Raw genomic sequence first — 17,909 nt, forward strand, 5'->3', positions numbered from 1 at the left:
TAAAATAGGTGCACTTATTTATTAAGTTTTGCTTGGTGTATCATATCAATCTTGATATGCATCTTACGTCTATCAAGTTTGCACGCGTCTTATTTTATTACGTATCATATCGCCTTTTTATATTCTTAACTCTCGCGCAGAATTTGAATGCGAGTGTTCATAAAACTTAAATCGAAGTATATAATTTTAAGCGATGTTGCTTCGATTAACTCTTTCGAGCTTCTCCGCTGCAAAATTGTGGGGGAGTGCTAGTGTGCTAAATCAAACCAATTATTTCGCGCGAATGATCGCAAGAGCTAATTAAGGGTTGGCTAATATCATCCGACCTTTACCGGCATGGTTCAGATTATTCATGATGAACTCACTGATGATTCATAATGGAGAACAGTTCAATATTACCTTATTTGAAGGAATAAAGTCTTGAATAATTGTTTGTGACTTGAGCAAGCCCTTATAGCTCATACTTTACGGGTGAAAGTATATGATAGTACATAACAAATCAATTATATGCACGAGATACTTCATTATTCAATAAAACTAGAATATAGCTTATAAATTATGGAAAAAGTAAGATCACGTATAAGTTGTACCATTAATTTTTAGTTCTTCCATTTGGTATTCATTACACTAATCCTAGTTTTAACAACTCCAATATTAACAATAAACACTGTAATTTACATAAATAACTGAAATCTGTAGAAGCTTTTTGTTTCGTAAATTTCACAAAACTCACAATTTCTGCTATTTTTATTTTAATTTAAAAACTTTTGCTTGAACTTTCGTCAATTTATCTCACTATCCTCTCTACATTTGCGCTTTATAATCTCCATATTTTATTTATAATTTCTCTATGAGAAATATAAAGAAATAATAGTGTAAAAGGTCGAGTATTCGTATTTCATTACACTGGCTAGAACGCTTGCTTCACACTGCCAATTGTTCAAAGAGATTGATCGTCGATCCTTATCAGCGGCACGGTTTGCGGCGTTCGATAACAGATTACTCGCGGTACCCGATCGAGTACGCTCATTAAACACGAGGAGCTCCGCAATCGGGCGGACTGACATAGATCCGGTGGGAGCGCGTGCCTTGATGCAACGCGCGTAATAGTCGTGCTAAAGGGTAAGGTCGTCATGAGCGTGACTCGCCTCGGACATGGTCCACGCCACTCGTAAGCTGAGCGTGACAAGTCTAAGGTCACAGAGAAAACTAGACGGAGAAAAATCGTCTGTGAAGTCACGAAGTAAATTCGGAATTGTGCGATGCAAATGTAATTCCGCCCTCGGAGATCGGTAAATTTAGGTGTCCGTTTGATGATGGAAAAAGATGGACATATATTGTACGTATTCAAGTAATGCGTATTTCAACATATCGGTACCAGAGCGTAGCGTAATGTTGTATCCTTAACGTAGCGATATTGTAATTTTTTCGATATATGTGCCGATTCCGATATATATTGCCTATATAATATTTTTGCCGATTTAAATTATGCACTTAACGTTATGTAGTAAAATAAAGTATACAATTCCGATGCGATTCACCCACAACACTTTGCACGAGCGAAGCCTGATAATGAATTATGGACGAAAATCGAATATCAAGGAGATATCCGACATATAAATTTGAGCATCGGCGCGTCTAGCAAGCAATTTATACAGGATTTGCGCAAAGCCGAGTATAAAACGCGATTTACGATACCTATTACGCGAGTGTGTAATTTATCGCGCGATTTACTATCACCGGACCGTCACACGAACGTTTAATCCCGGATTCGCGCGTGTCCGTCTTTGTCCCCGTTTCTTTCCCTCTTTCTCTTCTCTTGTTTTTCTAACGAACGAATCACTATCGGAAAATAATATGATCATTCATGTTTCGTTTCTCCCTTCCCGCGGAAGGGAGCACTCCCGCGATCCGAATATCGAACGGCGCTTAAACCTGGCCTTAGCCTTATGGGAAAATCGTGGCCCGAGCCGTGCATCTCGGCTGAGATAGCGGTGATGCGACTACGTAATCCCGGCGCGTTTCATCACCGCGCCGCGATGGCTGCATTATGAGAATGCACTGAACCCCCACAAATTCCAAAAGGTCACCCACTTGTAATCGGTTGCCCACGCGAGGTCGCGAAGCGGGTAGAATAAGAAATGGCTAGAGCAGCAACAAGCCGCGCGAACGTCAGGAAGATCGCGTATCATGCCGTTCGACGGAACCACGGACGTACGCATTGTACATTGGAATCGCAAATGTTAATTGCTACGCATCGACAATGAGTGGGCGATAATCGATCGCTTATTACTGGCCGTCCATAATAATTACATCGTTCGCGGTAAGTTGACGCGCAATCCCAAACCGTGGGAAGATATCGTTCCAATTGCAGCTGAGCTTCTAAGGTTCGCTTAGCGGCATTATGCGGTAAATCTTATCGGAGGATGACAGAAATTATGTTTAAAAGTCACTATAAATTTATTATACGGTAATATGATAACAATATATATCTCTGCAATTTTTGATACGAGTGAATTTCCAGATGTACGTACACGATGTAAAAAGGAGCATGAAAAAAGGAAATATTCAGATAGATGTAATATTTTTAAATATTACTTTGTTGCGCTATTAAAACATTATTATTTAATTGATTTAGATGTTTACATTTTGTCTAATCATGTTTTACAAGTTGTATACCTCTATGTAATTCAAATACATTGTGACGTAATATTAATTGTATTAATTAAATCATATATTATTTTAATATATGATTTAATTAATAGATAATATAACTTATTATAAAATGCATAATTACGCTTATAAGTTTAAAATAAGACATCATATTATACACTATATCTAAGTGGTAATTAACGAGGTAGATGTGTTTTAATTTAAGATGGCTGAAAAATTATTGGCTCTTTCTCGTCTTTTAACGTACGTTAGTTAGCTTTTCAAAAAGATTGAAGACTGTAATACGCTTTGCATTCGATAAACGAGTCGATCTACATTTTCATGATAAGAAGTTAAATAGTACCCAAGAATAATATAGTTCTTGTGACATTTGCTTCCAAGAAAGACTTTTAAATTTTACAGAATTGGTTTCTTTAAAAATTGCTTGATTTATAAAATCAATTTTCTGAGAGAAACCGTAAGTAGATTAGTATCTCATTAAGTATTCCATCAATACCGATTTGCGAAAATCTATCGATTATTTTAAAGATTGAATTACTTTAAAACGACTTCGTTATTCATCACAATATCTACACGCATGTACTAAAATGTATCAACATTTTAAGTACCAAATATGACACTACAAAATATGATCTTTCATATTTTATTAAATAATTTCAAGTCCGATGATGGTGCACGATTGGTTTTGGAATTTTAAAACTTTGTTCACAAGAGTTTACGTGCGATATTCATTATTAAATATCAAATTCAATGCCGTTATGTACCGTCAAGTTGGAAACTATCGAGTGAAATAAGCAACCTGGAGTTCACGTAATTTGCACGTAGTTAGATAGGTCGTCATACGTATCGACTATGTGTCGAGCAACCTTGATAGAACATCACTGCATCCGCGCTTTCTTCTAGACGCATTTATAAAGGTCTAAAAGCGACGTGTCCCGCGTGTGTGAATTCGTCTTTGTTACCGCCATAAATTACGAGTCTTGTCGCGGGTCGACCGAGACCGATCGTCGTCGGCTACCGGATAGCCAGTGGCATTCCTGAAGAGATCGATCTGGGGAGAGGACGTGAAGCAAGAAAGCCAGATTGTTTTCTCTTGGCAAACTCATTTTCTTACTCTGTCTCTTTCTATTTCCCTCTCCCCTCCCCTCCTCTCTCTCTCTCTCTCTCTCTGTCTCTCTTTGTCTCTCTCTCTCTCTCTCTCTATTCATCTTTCTTTCTCTTTCCTCTTCCGCGTTATACGAAGACTACGCGAAAATGGCGCGAGGTGTGGTCGATAATAATAATCAGGCGAATAGGGTGTGTAAAACATTATTAACGTCGGGCCGGCCCGTAGATCGTGCAAGGTCGACCGATAGATCCTGCGGCGGCCATGAGAGTTTCAGTACGAGATCCGCGAGCGGCGTACTTCTTTTGAATGCCTACGGGGAACGAAAAAAAATATATTAACTTCTGGAGAGAAAAGAGAAAACGGGATAGATTGAATAAGATTACATATTTATCGGATTTGTTAAATAGTGCATATCGAGAGAGATTTTTAAAAAAGTTCACACACAATTACACAATTAAATGTTTGCTCAATTAACAGCGAGATTAATTTGCGGGTAAAGTTTTAAAATCTGGCTGCCAACACGTGAAATACACCGATAATTACCTGTTAAATTAACTATTTCCAAAAAAAACAAATTTTCGGATAAAATAGTCGCGCATTTTTCTATAATAGATATTATAATTAAATAATCTGCTAAAAGTTTGCAGCGCACAACAAGTACAATTGCCAATAAAAGTTGCATAATCAAAACATAAAAGTATTTAAAAAACGTTACATTTATATATCATGTCATATAATAATCCTATAATATTCGATAATCCATATCATAATTATAAAGGCGAGTTTTATTAAGCCTTTTTTTACTAAATTAAAACAAAACAGCGAGTTACATATTTGAACACTATTTTTTCAATGAGATCTTGCGAAAATACAAGAGTCTTAATCTTGCAGATATACGCAGGTCGAATATTTACCATGTCTATTATATTATATTATCCTCGTACAGCAATTTGTACTCTTCAATAAATCCAACTCACCCAAATCGCAAGCATGCCTCGCGTAGATGGAAATTCCGTCGCTGGAAGATTCCGGATCGAACTGCCGCCCAAAGATCGCGATCGATCCTCAGCGTCGGATTGTCTTCCTTCTCCGTTGATCTCATCGAAGACAAACGGCCAAAGATCGACCGTAGCCGTCAATGGGGACGAAGGATGTCGTGATTCGGAACAGCGCCTCGCCGTCAGCCATCACGGTGGTAAGTACATTGTCGTGCAAGCTGATGCTAAGTGAGCTTTTATAGACGGAATAGAACGGGCACGTGGGACGGTGAACTTGCGGCGACATCGGGGCGGGGCTCCTCCCTGCATCGCTCCCGGACCCGGCGTGACGGGGTTCGAGAAAAAAAAGCTCGATCACTCGGATCGAAAACGCACGAAGTGGCGAATGGGCAACAACCTCGAACCAAATTGGAAACGACAACCGCACCCAGCCGAGTAGGGGGTAGTGAACGATTCAAGGAGCCGATTTTATCACCTTCGTGACGCGTTGTTTATCGACGTTCTGATTGCACGGCGATTGTGCACTCCGGTTGGAGATCGCAGAGAGGGATCTTTGAATGGCAGTGTAAATCAGCGGTGCAATATACCACGGGGTGGTATTTGCTGTCAAGAAAAGGCACTCGAAGGCTGCGCAGGTAAATTGAAGAAAGGCACCCGGTGCGCGTAACGGTATTAAGATAACTGTTATTAATATTGCTGGGATGATGGCACAGAAAGTCGATGTTATCGCAATCGAATCATTTAATATCAGCTCTGCGCGCGAGGAAGAGCTGATGATCAACAGAGCGATCTATCGCGCTTGGCGGACGAATAATTTAATCGCGCGATCGATCAATCTGAGCCGCGTGTACGTTGAAAATCTTTTCAGCGAACGATAGCCATCACATTCTGCGATACTCGGGAAGGAGAACTCATTTGACAGTGCTCGGGTGATTGATAATGTACGAAGCTAAATTTACAGCGATACCAGCGATCACCTTGATGATGAAAACATATAACATTGCAACCGACACGGCTCGGCAGAACCATTAGCCAAATGGTAATCGATTAATGCATGCGTTGTGTACGCCCGTAAGGGACTTTGATAATCCCTTTACGTCACATTTCAGGCTTTGTAATCGTAAACCGGTTAGAGATGACACCGGTATACCCAAAGCACGCGTAGCCAAAAATCTAACCGACCGATCGCGTTTCGCGGGTATGCTTTGATAACTACGTAGATGATCGCACGATATTGCTGACAACATCGCTGCGTGATGATAATTAGTTTTCGAATTGTTTCGCGCGAGAAAAATAACGCAATGCATACGTGAAGGCAGCGGAATTGCGAAATTCGATATGATGAAGATATCGCATGGATAGGACGATTACAGATACATTCGTGCAACTCAATGGGGATTATAGGTGCCTCGTATGTTTGATGAAAACTGAGGTTGTCTCGCTTTGGACTATTCACAACTGGAACTGCATCAGAATCCTGATTGCATAAAAATTCGATCATAATCGCGAAAAATTTTGAAAATCGCTGATCTGTGTTACAAAATACAATAATATACGATATATGATTATACAGCTTGATTTTAAAAAAGAAAGAAATTACAGTGAGAGAAAGGAAAGAACGTAGCACGTCCAGACCGATAACAGTATTTATTCTTTTTCGTACGTTGAGAGAAATTTTGAACATCGCTGATCTGTATTACAAAATACAATAATATACGACATACGACTGTACAGCTTGATTTTGAAAAAGAAAGAAATTGCGGTGAAAGGAAAGAACGTAGCACGTCCAGACTGATAACAGAATTTGTTGTTTTTCGTACGTTGCGACATATCAGAGACAGTTCCTTTGAATCCATTCAATGGGCTCATACCGGGTTCACTCGCGGTATAGAAAAATCGACGAAAAGTTTCCGTAGCGCTCGATCAATAGACACCTTTGCGTTCATGGCTGTACGTGACGTCTGATAATGACAATTCCTAGCACCCAGTGTTCGCGATCTGTTGCGAACTTGTTAGTGATACCGTAGCGCGCCCGCACGCGTACGCACGCACACCCGTATATCTGACAACAATAGGACCTTCATTCCTGACGACAATCTGCCAAGTCCGGATGACGTGGGCAATGCAATCCGTGCCTCGCCTAAACGGATGCACAATGCGGTGCAATCGTTCTAATGTCGACAGAAATGTGCCAACGAGCCGCAAGAAAGCAGGAAGAGGACAGATTAATACGCAGGAGCATCTTTATTCCCAAGGTCGACGATGACTCGATGATTGCGATGAGTTAACGTGATTTTATCCTTTACGCTTCACGACGACTATTGCGAAACGCACGATGATGATGCACCAACCACGAACAGATAAACTGTAATTTCTCTTTCGCACTTTTCTATCATTTATTAAAATCTAAAAGATATAAAATATTAATCAATAACATTTTTACAGATGAATTTCTGAAACGCGATACGTATAAAGAATTCTGCAAATTACAGTCATTTCCTTTTGAACAAGCTGATCTGATGTAATCATGCCTCCACTTGCGCACCGTCAGCGAACTGTACTAAAAGCAAATATTATGCCAAGATATCAATCCAATCTATTGTTGTTGGCTGCTATCAATTGCGAGAGTAGATCGAGACAACAGTCGTAGTGCGCGACTCCCCAGACGGATGCGTTGAAATGGGGCAGCCGACCCTCAGGGCCACCACAGCAAGACGCGGACGGCGAGGTGAAGTGTTAGGTGTGCTGACACGCTGACTGACTTAAACGCTGATAAAGTCAACGAAACGTCACCGCAGAGCGTGCCCAGCCGGCAAAGAATGTTCGGCGTGTCCTGTGCCCCGCCCTTGGGGTTGGCGGGAGCAACCGAGCTCGTTCGGGGAGACAATGTCCCTATAAAAGCGCGTTGGACACCGGTCGGTAGCAGCCACATCCACCTTAGCCATCGGCGCAAATCCTCCCAGACGTCTTTGCAGTAATCATCGACCGCGTTTGTCTCTTCCTCGTCATGTACATTCCGATTCTTCTCGTAGCGGCTCTGTCGGTGGCAACCGCGGCACCATCGGGTTACCTGGGCCACGGCTTGGGTGCCGCGCTAGCTGGTCCCATCCTGGGACCTGCGGCCCTCGCTGGACCCGCTAACGGGCCATCCGTACTCGCCGGGCCGGTGGTCGGACCCGCGCGCATATCCGGTGCCGTCGACGGCGGTGCTGTTGTCACTGGCTCTGTTGCTGGACCGTCGCTCGTTTCCGGCAGTGTTGCTGGACACACGGGAGTGGTCGGCCCAGCTTTCGGTTATGCCGCACCAGGCTTGGGATGGCCAGCTTACGGTGAGTCGTGAGGAAATTGTAATAATTGCGATAACTTTGATGTGAAAGTAATAAATGTTATAAATCATTTAGTGTAAAAAGAATTTTACTCCAAAATGTGGAAAATTGTAAAATATTGGCAGTGTGTGGTTCTAATACCGATGAATTAATGTAAAAAACAAATACGGGTTTTGTTATACAAATTTTTATATTCAATAAAGTTTTTATATTATTAAAAATCTGTTACTATTTACTTGTATGCAATTAAAATATATGCATCAATATTTCACGATTGTTGTAGGCGGATTAGGAGCAGTGCTTGCTGGCCCTGCTGTAGGTCCAGCAGCTCTCTCCGGACCCATCGCAGCCCCGGCTCTGATCGCCGGGCCATCCGGTAGCATCGCTGCTGGCCATGGTGGACTAGGAGGTATCATTCGTGGATATGCACCTGGACACTGGTAATCCTCTTTATTCGGCAATGTATAACAAGGACCTCCGTGCGACTGATCTCTTGTACATCCGTATTTCGACCACACCGCATCACAGCTTTCGGCATTCGGCGCCACCGTATCTTTGATATGTTATACGTGTACATAACAAAAAGTTTCGTATATACGGTGTTATATATAATAATAATAAACGCAAGCATTCTTCTGAAATAAAAGCTTCCTAGTTTGTTTGTACACTCCTTTCGGTTTGCTTATTGCAAACTAGCTAAATTGCATAATTATTATAAATACGTGTTATAACAAAACTTAATGTATCTTTATAAAAGAAAATATCTTCAAAATTATTATAGCAAAACGTATAATTATTAGCAAAAACTAATACTTGTGAATTTCTAATGCATATTCTTATTGTATATAAATACTGTAATTCCTATTATAAAATTATATTCTTACCGTAAACAATATGTCTTACTGTTGAAAACATTATTTCTCAAGAGCGAGCTAAAGAATGATGTCACTTCTCTAAAACCAACCGTCTTGTGCGAGGTATTCCTCATTAAACAGATAATATTCGAGAGTAATCGGGGTCCATTGTTCCAGAGTACATAGTACCTCCTTAGAAGCTAATCACTAATTGGCATGACCGGTCAGCGGCCTCTATTTTGCGGTCCATTGTGACGCCATTAACAATGAGGTCTCCATTGCGCGGCTATATCCGTCCACCTTCTCCGGTAATTGTAGGAAATTGCCCCGACCAATCAGTCGCGTATTCTCCGCGTAAAAGCAACGGGCGTCCACGCGCTGATTCCACTTTCCCTTTTCGCAACGCATCCCGACGCGTATTCACCGCTGCGTACGTAGCCGGTCCTTTAATCTTCATTTTCAATCACGATCGCGAATGCAAGACACCACGTTATAATGGAGCCGACGCATCATGGTCCGCCTGCGCGTGATTCCCATACGGCTCTCACTGGAAACTGAGAAAATTATGATCGCATCATCCACGAGCATTATCATCTCAAAGAGGCCTTCTCTGCACTCAGCGACATATACATGTACGTAATGTCGCGCAACAAGTACTTTTATACAAGCACATGATACAGATCGAAACGTTTATAAACACTGTAGCACAGCAGAATGGTAAGAATCTGATGGAAAATATAATAAGAAAATTTATGACGCGCGAGACGTTGCTGATATGTAATAGATAATAAACAATACTGAATTTTCTAATTGCTTGTTTACTTGAATCCGATGTAACTACAAACTTTACGGATAATATAAAATTGAAACTTTTCAATTAATAAACGTTTAGTTTTGATGACGGTGTTTATTATATTAGATTTTATATATCTCTGAACTAGCAGTGGATTCGTTGCGGGCGCAGCAGCTGCAGCAAGTGCTGCGTCTGACGCGTTGCTTGTCACTAGAACGGACAGTCGTATCGTAATTTTCTCGCATGTAACTGGATATGCGTTATCTCATTAGTAATGTTCCAAGGAAAAGCACGTTATGTTCAGAATAGAATAGATGAGAATATATGCTGGATAAATTGCAAAGTTGAACTTAGCGACAATTCCACATGACACATTAAATAAATTTCGCTATCTCCTAACTGACTTGCTCGTAGCTCTACGCCGCCCGCTTTAATGTAAAACGCAAACAATGATGCAAGTAAATTTATGCATCTACACTTCTATAATCCTCGATAAAACATTCGAAGTTTATGCGATTATTGTAATAATTTATAAAATAAACAAACGAAATAAAATATTAAATTGATTGGACATACTCATTTTCTTCATTCTTTTATCGAGAAATTTGATATATACAGGGTGTCCTGGGTTTTAACCGACAAATTGCGGGAGCATATTCTACTAGTGGAAATAAGAAAAAATTCTTATATCGAGTTTCCTTAGAAATGCTTTATTACAAAGTTATAAACCAATATTGAAAAGAAATATGAGATAAGTAACAACGGATTTTTTCACAAAAATAAAAATTATCTACGCAATGATTTAGTGACGCATTTCAAAATGTTGTCCTTGCACATCGATACAAGCTAGACATCGACGTAGTACAGAATTTGTTACAGTACGACATTCCTGAAAATTTTGTTGCATCTTAGTAACTAAATTAGTAATTCGTTGCTTTAAATCTTCAAGCGAGATTACTTCTGTACTGTAAACTTTATTTTTTAAAGTTCCCCATAAATAAAAATCAAGAGGCGTTAAACGGGCGATCTTGGAGGCCAGAAAACCGGTCCTCCTCGACCAATCCACCTATGAGCATAATGTTCATCTAACCAGTTTCTAACTTGTCTAGCATAGTGCGATGGACAACCGTCTAACTGTATCCAGCTGTTTTGGCGAAACTGCAGTGGCACATTTTCCATCAAAATTGGTAAATCGTTTGATAGGAATCTTCAAAAAGATTCTCCGTTCAATCGGTCAGGTAAAAAGAACGGACCAATAAGCCGGTCACTTGGTTTTGGTAAGATCGAATTTTAGAAATACAATTATATAATCTAGTTTATTCATTAATTTTTCTTATGTGAAGTATCCTTGAACAATTTCTGAGCGGTAACGGAGACTAACGGCATATCCGGATTTTCACGATACATCATGGTCTCACCTTTACACAACCGGTTACTGTCGTACATTCCCAACGATCCTCCGCAGGGTTGAAAGCTACACCGTTAGCTTTTCATTACCACAGATCAACTATATAAAGTCAAGCTTCGCGGAAATTAAACGTCAGTTCAGTATCAATAAACTGACTCTTTCATTGACAATCATGAAGTGCCTGGTGAATTTATTACATATCGATCAGTGTGATTGGGCTGTCTCAAGATTATATTAATTTCTAACAAAACTTTTAATTTTAAATTAGCAAACAACAGCATCGATTAAACATTTCAGTACACCTTATGTCTTTTACACCATGTAGATTTTTGTCGCCACCATAGTGGTAGTTGTTTCGGCCAGTCCAGAACGTCAACGTCGCTCCGTCGGCTGGAGTTGGGGACACAATGGTGCAGTGGTCCTGGGTACTTTAAGAAACAGCATTGCTGTTGCAGGACCTGTTGCACCTGCGGCTACGGTGGTTGCACCAATCTCACCTTCCGTGGCTGTTGTCGGACCCGCTGCGGGTTCTGCAGCTGTGATTGAGCCCATTGGTGGCCACACAGCTGTAGTCGGACCGTCGGCTGGTTTAGCAGCGATTGTTGGACCTATCGCGAGTTCTGCCACAGTAGTTCAGTGGTCCAGCTGCCGGATCAGCGGCAATTGTAGGCGCTGCTGCAGGTAAACATTTTTTAGTATTTTTCAAAAATCTTAATTTGGATGCAGATAATAATTTTAAAAAATATACATACTGTAATTTGTTTTTTTATACATTTATATATAAAAAGAGAATTTACATAAAATACATTTATATACAATTGCATAAAAAGAGAATTTTGCAGATTTAAATAACCAAATCTATATCAAAACACTGTTGTGTTACAGCTCTAGCGTTGCGGCTGGACATGCGGGATCGGTGGTCGCACCAGTAGTTACTAATGGACTTGTGGTCAAATCCATCTGGTAAAATGGAACAAAAACATGCAAAAGCATTAAAAAACATAGATGATCCAACGATCTCTCGTCAAAAAGAATGTTTCATTTACCTATCAATTTGTTATCTCCAGCTACTGCTTAATTGACATATAGAAGTATCCAATACATATTTTTAAACTCTTAATAACACTTTTGTAAAATTATTATTTAAAATTATATGTATGAAATTATTTATATCCACAAAACGATAACAATTTGTAAAAATTGTATACTAAAAAACCTTTTATGCATGTTTTCTTGTAAATTACTTATTTATATAAATGATATAATAAAAGATAAATGATATTTTTTATAGTAAGAAGTTTATAATAACAAAAATTGTTGTATGAAAAAAATCGACGAGATTGCAGTTGGCAATTCGCGAAGGGTCATGGAAAATTTGCAAAAGAGGATTGAAAAAGTCACCGTGGAAACATCAATGAAGTTGCCGGTAAGCGTGAACAAACTTTATCGTACTTCATCAACCGACTGGTCGAAGGGAGGTTTGTTATGTCGGAAGTATCCGCCGTCGCGTGTCTGATGAGAAAAGTTTAATCTACTAGTCCATAATGCACTTTTGTGTCACTCGCGAAATATGAATTGAGCGACAGCGAGCTGTTCCTGAATAATATTGCTGGATGTTGGTCACTTCAGCACGCGTAAAATGATGTGATGAATCATTGAAAAAATATCATCGATTTTCTATAAATGCCAATTCCGGCCTGTTTGATCGTACTTAATCCGTCGAGCGTGATGACGAAGACCCACCACTAGATATGCAAGATGCAATGCAACAGGGCGCATTATTTTGCACGTGCAAATTATATCAGCCTCACATTGTGTCGATGCTTCTGATGGCGTATGCACAAGCACACGGTACAAATCGCTTTTTGTTACAAATGGCTTCCACAAAAAGAGAACTGCGTGATGAAGTTACGTGGAGGCACACAACAACGCCAACCCATTCGAGCTGCCCGGCATGCACGGCACGTCCGCGACGAACCGAGTTATGCAAATTCGTACGCGCAACTCTGTATCAGTCCTCATCGGCTAGGAGACGGATGCATCGTTGATATTGTTCTCAAATCACTCGATGTGCTGATGCGGAACACGAGGACGAATGCGCTACGGTAGTAGCCCGACGATGATACGTCCGACTCGATGCAGTTATAGCTAAATGATACGATCCGATTGGGAATACATTGATTTACTACGTATACAGCAATACGTCTGAATTACTCGCATGATTTTGCGCGGACAATGCGTCCCACTGTGATACCTGCCTTTGTAGGTTTAACCCTTTGAATCCGTGCAATGTCGCAATGGAATTGTCTATTGAATTCGTTACTGATTCAATAGTTCTCCTGAATATAGACACCTGGATGTATCATGTGTGATTAATATCCGTCGACAATCAGCATAATTTATTATCACGGATTTGCAACGTTTCGATGTATCTTATTATATAAAATTAAATGACAAATAACTAATGTAATCTACGAATAATTATTTTGCTCAAAACGATTCCAAGTGTTAATCTGTCTTATAAACATAATTCATTAGAGGCATATTAGAATGTTGTTACGAATGTAACTTATTTTGTAAAATATTCATTAAAGAAAATTATTATTTTATATGATAATATGATTAAATCGGTTTAAAACTATAAAAATAATATACACTAATCTCTTCTAATAAAGTAGCTACAAGCAGTAGTCTATATATTAAGCAACCCACGTTGCATTTCTATGATATGTGCTCCAATTGTGACTGTGACTTGAGTACCCGTGGGTAGAACAATCGTCGGACCAGTACATATCGCAAATAACAGTGCAATGATGCAACTATTATGTTTCAATCAAGCTATTGCAGATACAGTGTGCTCGTGATCGCCAACGCGGGACACAGATTTTCTCTATGTCGTTTTTCCAGCAATGATAACTCTAACCGCATGGAGGAACGCATTACTGTACAATTATAAAAATGCAGAAATGCTGAGTTGTAGTCTGAATAATAAAAGATACCATTAGACATATGTACGAAGATTCGGAAAACGCTTGATACGAAAGTAACAGGAGGCGCTTCGGAATTAAAGATTCTGTTCGGTTCGACGTTACTGAATAGAGATTTCGGTCATTCCGTATTCCTCAACTATTAATTTGATCACAGAGAGTGTACTAACAATAGAAGTTACTGAGGGACTGAAATTGTGCCTGGCGTATTAGCAGTCGCAGGTAGCGGCGTCGCTGCTTCAAGTCGCTAGTCGATAGTCGCTTCTGCCAGCCACAATAATTTTCTATCGCGAATTATCTTGTCCCTCGAAATTCCACGTTGGCCATCAAGAAACCGTCGTATCTAATCCAGAGTAAGCGGTAAGATACGAGCAAATAAACGGCGAAAGTGCGGGGCTTGCTTAGCTAGCTCACGGCAAGTAGTTCCAACGCAGTATGTATAGCAACTGAAATACGCGTTAAGAGCGGAACGAGCCAAGGACGGTAAGTCAAGCGACACGACTCGTTGGCATTGGTGACCGTTAATTGCTTTCTTTAGCTATTATTGTCAATGAGATTTATGTTGTTATTCTTAAGTATACGTAATCGTCGTGACACTTTTGTTAGAATTTCTAGCACCTCGATATCAGTTTTATAGACGTATTTTCCTGTGCATGAAAAGACAGTAGAGATTTATTGTAATACAGGTAGTCTATCGTATTCTATATGTATCCGCTATTTAATGTTAAGTCAGATTATTCACACAGTGGGATATCAGTGCGATTATGAAATTATAGAATCTAATAAAATGATCCCTCGAAACTGACTGCTTTCTACGTAAATAGAGTAATTAGAGTGTCGGTATAGGAGGCAAAACATAGTACGAGTCTAGCGTGCAAACAACATAAATCTTTCGTCGGAAACCGTATTCTCGACATTCTGCCTTTACTAGGTAAATGTACTTAGGCTAGTTGGCTCATTTTGAGCTTTACCCGAGCGATACGGTAACGTTTGTTTGTCCCTTTCGCGTTTGAACTTCTTCCAACCGCTGTAAGCGAAAACAGCATGCCAGCCGAGGTATATTCGCGCTTTTTCTCCGCTGTAGTTTATAGAAACTTATTTCCAGCACACTAGCGTGTACAATAGAGGTATAATGAATTAAAAACAATTTAAGCGGGCGGATTAAAAATACATTTACAATTACATTTATTGCATGCATAACGTAAATCTTACATTGCATAACATCTACGTGGGAAAGATAATCGGAAACTTTGCCATTAGATGTTGAAATACGAATAAGAGTACAGAGTGTACAATTACTTTATCATCTCGTTGCAGCCTCTTTCTCTTAATTCAACTTACTTGATCAGTAAGTATATTAAGCGCATTACACACATGCATATCATCGCGTCGTGCATCATATACACGTTAAATTAAATAAAATCGATCTTTTTCTCTCTGATATTTATGTCTCGCAAACTTTGCGTCTAGTTTCCGAGAGCTATAACAGAACCGTGAGCTCCAGTGGCTAAAGCACCATCGCTGCCAACAGCTCCCGTTTCTGAAACACGTCTAAAACGTGGTACTGGTACCAGATGCGGTACAACGGCGCCACCGGGAGCATCTCCAGTTGCAGACGCTGCCGCTGCGCTCGACGCAGCGGATCCCTCATTCACACCAATAGTAGGATGCGCAAAACGTGAGAGTAAATCCTCATTAACGAAGCAACGCAGGAGATTAAATCTGGGTGGGATATCCATATCTCTGAGACCGTTACACAAGCCACCGACGTAGGTCTTGAAACCGCCGAAAGCGCGTGATGCTGCAGTGGCCGCTGATGAGGCAACATTATGGGAAAACTGACCGAATTCAGGGAAGGAGCTCGCTATAGAATTTATAAAACGAGGAAGAGCTTCCTCTTCTAACAATTTCGTTATCACTGCTGCTTTTATCACCTGAAATAATCACGTAAAATATTATTACAATAGACATAATATTGTACCACCAATTATTACAATAGGTGTAATATTATACCATAAATTATTTTAACATGAAATATATACCATGTATTAATTATAACATAATTGGGTAATTATGTACTTTAACGGACCCAGCCCCGATGACCTTGACCTTGACACATGTTGTCAAGGTCACCCTCCTGAGTGACCTTGAAGAGGTTTTAGCCGTCGCTCGTTGTTTATTAAAAAGTTATTAACAAAAGAAGTTTAATAATTTTGCACGAATTTTCAGCTGTCCACGCGAAGCAAGGACTTGAGTTTGACATATATTACAAAGGTCACCTTCCTGAATAACCCGCACTAGGTTTCACCCTTCGCTCGTTGTTTGTTAAAAAGTTATTAACAAAAATGTTTAATGAATAAAGCATAATTTTACGATACCATATACGTTTACGAAAAAGTATATTTGATGGAATTTTAGCTTAGGTTAGGTTAGGTTAAGTTAAAGCAGAGAATACTTTGTATTTAACTGTTTGTGCTTTTGGTTAAAGTAAAGAATACTTTGTACTTATATTAAAAGAAACTATTCTATATATTAACAATTCACTGCTTTAAATGACTTTCCTTTCTTCGTTCATATACATATTCGTCGTTTATATCTTTCAATATTCAATATTCTTTCAAAATAACTACTATATTTTCGAAATTTCTTTTGTTAATAACTTTTTCATAAACAACGATCGACGACTAAAACCTAGTGCGGGTTATTCGGGAAGGTAACCTTTGTAACATATGTTAGTATCATGTTCTTGCTTCACGTGGACAGCTAAAAATTCGTGCGAAATCATTAAACTTTCTTTGTTTATAACTTTTTAACAAACAACGAGCGACGGCTAAAACTTCTTCAAGGTCACTCAGGAGGGTGACCTTGCCAACATGTGTCAAGGTCAAGGTCATCGGGGCTGGGTCCGTTAAAGTACATAATTATCCATAATTGTAGTATGTGGTAACATAAAATACGATGTTAACAACTTAACGACACTTTATTAATTAAATATTACTTAATATTCTTTTAATTATATTTAATTAATATTCATTAAATAATTTGATAATAAATGTCATGAAAGTAATTATAATTTTACGTAGCAAATTAAATCGAAAACTCTGATTAAAATATACATTTTTGTACTCTGAAATATCAGAATTAGAAATGTATTCACATACGTTTGTAGAAACTATCGTCAAGAAGATCGCAAACAGAATGTTTCTTGCACCCATAATGATTCTGGAATAATGTCCTACGTGACTCTGAAATGTAGCAGGTTTGCATCGTTAATTGCGCTTGACTGATTTTTCTCGTTCGAGAATCTCTTTTTATATACCGTAAAGAGATCATACATCTCTTTGTAACATTTATCATCCGCAAACTATCGGAACAATTTATATAAATAAATTCGTTCGTTCGTGTCTTTAATATTCTTAAATATTGACATATCTCGTCTCTGTAACTGTTTTTGAGTTCTTGACACGACTTCGATTGCCGTGTAGATGCGGCAACGTAAGCAGAAATGCTTATAATGGTTCCAATCGAATTCTCGCGCGACAATCTCACGTTTCGACATGTCCTTGGACTCAAATGACCGCGCCAACGAAATTTGCTTCGGTGTCTGAATTCACAAATCCGAATAAGTTATCAGGTAAGAATTCAAAGAATTATATATTCCATATAAATTGAAAAGTTTAGTTTTATGAGAATAATTATTACAATATTTCAATATTTATGAAGCTGTTTAAGAAAATATTTGGAATAGAGTGATTACAGCAA

At 39.2% G+C, this 17,909-nt stretch overlaps 3 protein-coding genes and 1 long non-coding RNA gene across 4 annotated transcripts; 2 read left to right on the forward strand and 2 right to left on the reverse strand.

The window, feature by feature from the left end:
- Positions 1 to 2,604: 2,604 nt before the first annotated feature.
- On the reverse strand, positions 2,605 to 4,969 carry LOC113561637. The gene is made up of 2 exons (XR_003406329.1): positions 4,759 to 4,969; positions 2,605 to 4,091 (listed from the first exon to the last, which is right to left on the reverse strand). It is a non-coding gene; the product is annotated as an uncharacterized LOC113561637 (long non-coding RNA).
- Positions 4,970 to 7,257: 2,288 nt separating this feature from the next.
- Positions 7,258 to 10,321, forward strand: LOC105275424 (cuticlin-2). The gene is made up of 2 exons (XM_011332238.3): positions 7,258 to 8,108; positions 8,389 to 10,321. The coding sequence occupies exons 1-2, from the start codon at positions 7,787 to 7,789 to the stop codon at positions 8,547 to 8,549; spliced, it is 483 nt and encodes a 160-aa protein (XP_011330540.1). The 5' UTR covers positions 7,258 to 7,786; the 3' UTR covers positions 8,550 to 10,321.
- Positions 10,322 to 11,332: 1,011 nt separating this feature from the next.
- Positions 11,333 to 12,127, forward strand: LOC105275438. The gene is made up of 3 exons (XM_011332262.3): positions 11,333 to 11,344; positions 11,486 to 11,841; positions 12,046 to 12,127. The coding sequence occupies exons 1-3, from the start codon at positions 11,333 to 11,335 to the stop codon at positions 12,125 to 12,127; spliced, it is 450 nt and encodes a 149-aa protein (XP_011330564.2).
- Positions 12,128 to 15,308: 3,181 nt separating this feature from the next.
- Positions 15,309 to 17,432, reverse strand: LOC105275425. Its single transcript, XM_011332239.3, has 2 exons — positions 17,309 to 17,432; positions 15,309 to 16,081 (listed from the first exon to the last, which is right to left on the reverse strand). Exons 1-2 carry the CDS (start codon positions 17,360 to 17,362, stop codon positions 15,614 to 15,616), a joined length of 522 nt encoding a protein of 173 aa, XP_011330541.1. The 5' UTR covers positions 17,363 to 17,432; the 3' UTR covers positions 15,309 to 15,613.
- Positions 17,433 to 17,909: the final 477 nt, after the last annotated feature.

This window comes from Ooceraea biroi, chromosome 3 (assembly GCF_003672135.1).
Source record: "Ooceraea biroi isolate clonal line C1 chromosome 3, Obir_v5.4, whole genome shotgun sequence".
Lineage (NCBI taxonomy): Eukaryota > Metazoa > Arthropoda > Insecta > Hymenoptera > Formicidae > Ooceraea > Ooceraea biroi.

What these genes read in the sequence shown, in the direction of transcription:
- LOC105275424 (XM_011332238.3), top strand. Translation starts at nt 7,787, where the DNA reads ATGTACATTCCGATTCTTCTCGTAGCGGCTCTGTCGGTGGCAACCGCG. An exon ending in CTTGGGATGGCCAGCTTACG is followed by an intron (nt 8,109 to 8,388) that starts GTGAGTCGTGAG and finishes CGATTGTTGTAG; the next exon opens with GCGGATTAGGAGCAGTGCTT.
- LOC105275438 (XM_011332262.3), top strand. An exon ending in AATTGTAGGCGCTGCTGCAG is followed by an intron (nt 11,842 to 12,045) that starts GTAAACATTTTT and finishes GTTGTGTTACAG; the next exon opens with CTCTAGCGTTGCGGCTGGAC.
- LOC105275425 (XM_011332239.3), bottom strand. Translation starts at nt 17,362, where the DNA reads ATGGGTGCAAGAAACATTCTGTTTGCGATCTTCTTGACGATAGTTTCT. An exon ending in TGACGATAGTTTCTACAAAC is followed by an intron (nt 16,082 to 17,308) that starts GTATGTGAATAC and finishes TGATTATTTCAG; the next exon opens with GTGATAAAAGCAGCAGTGAT.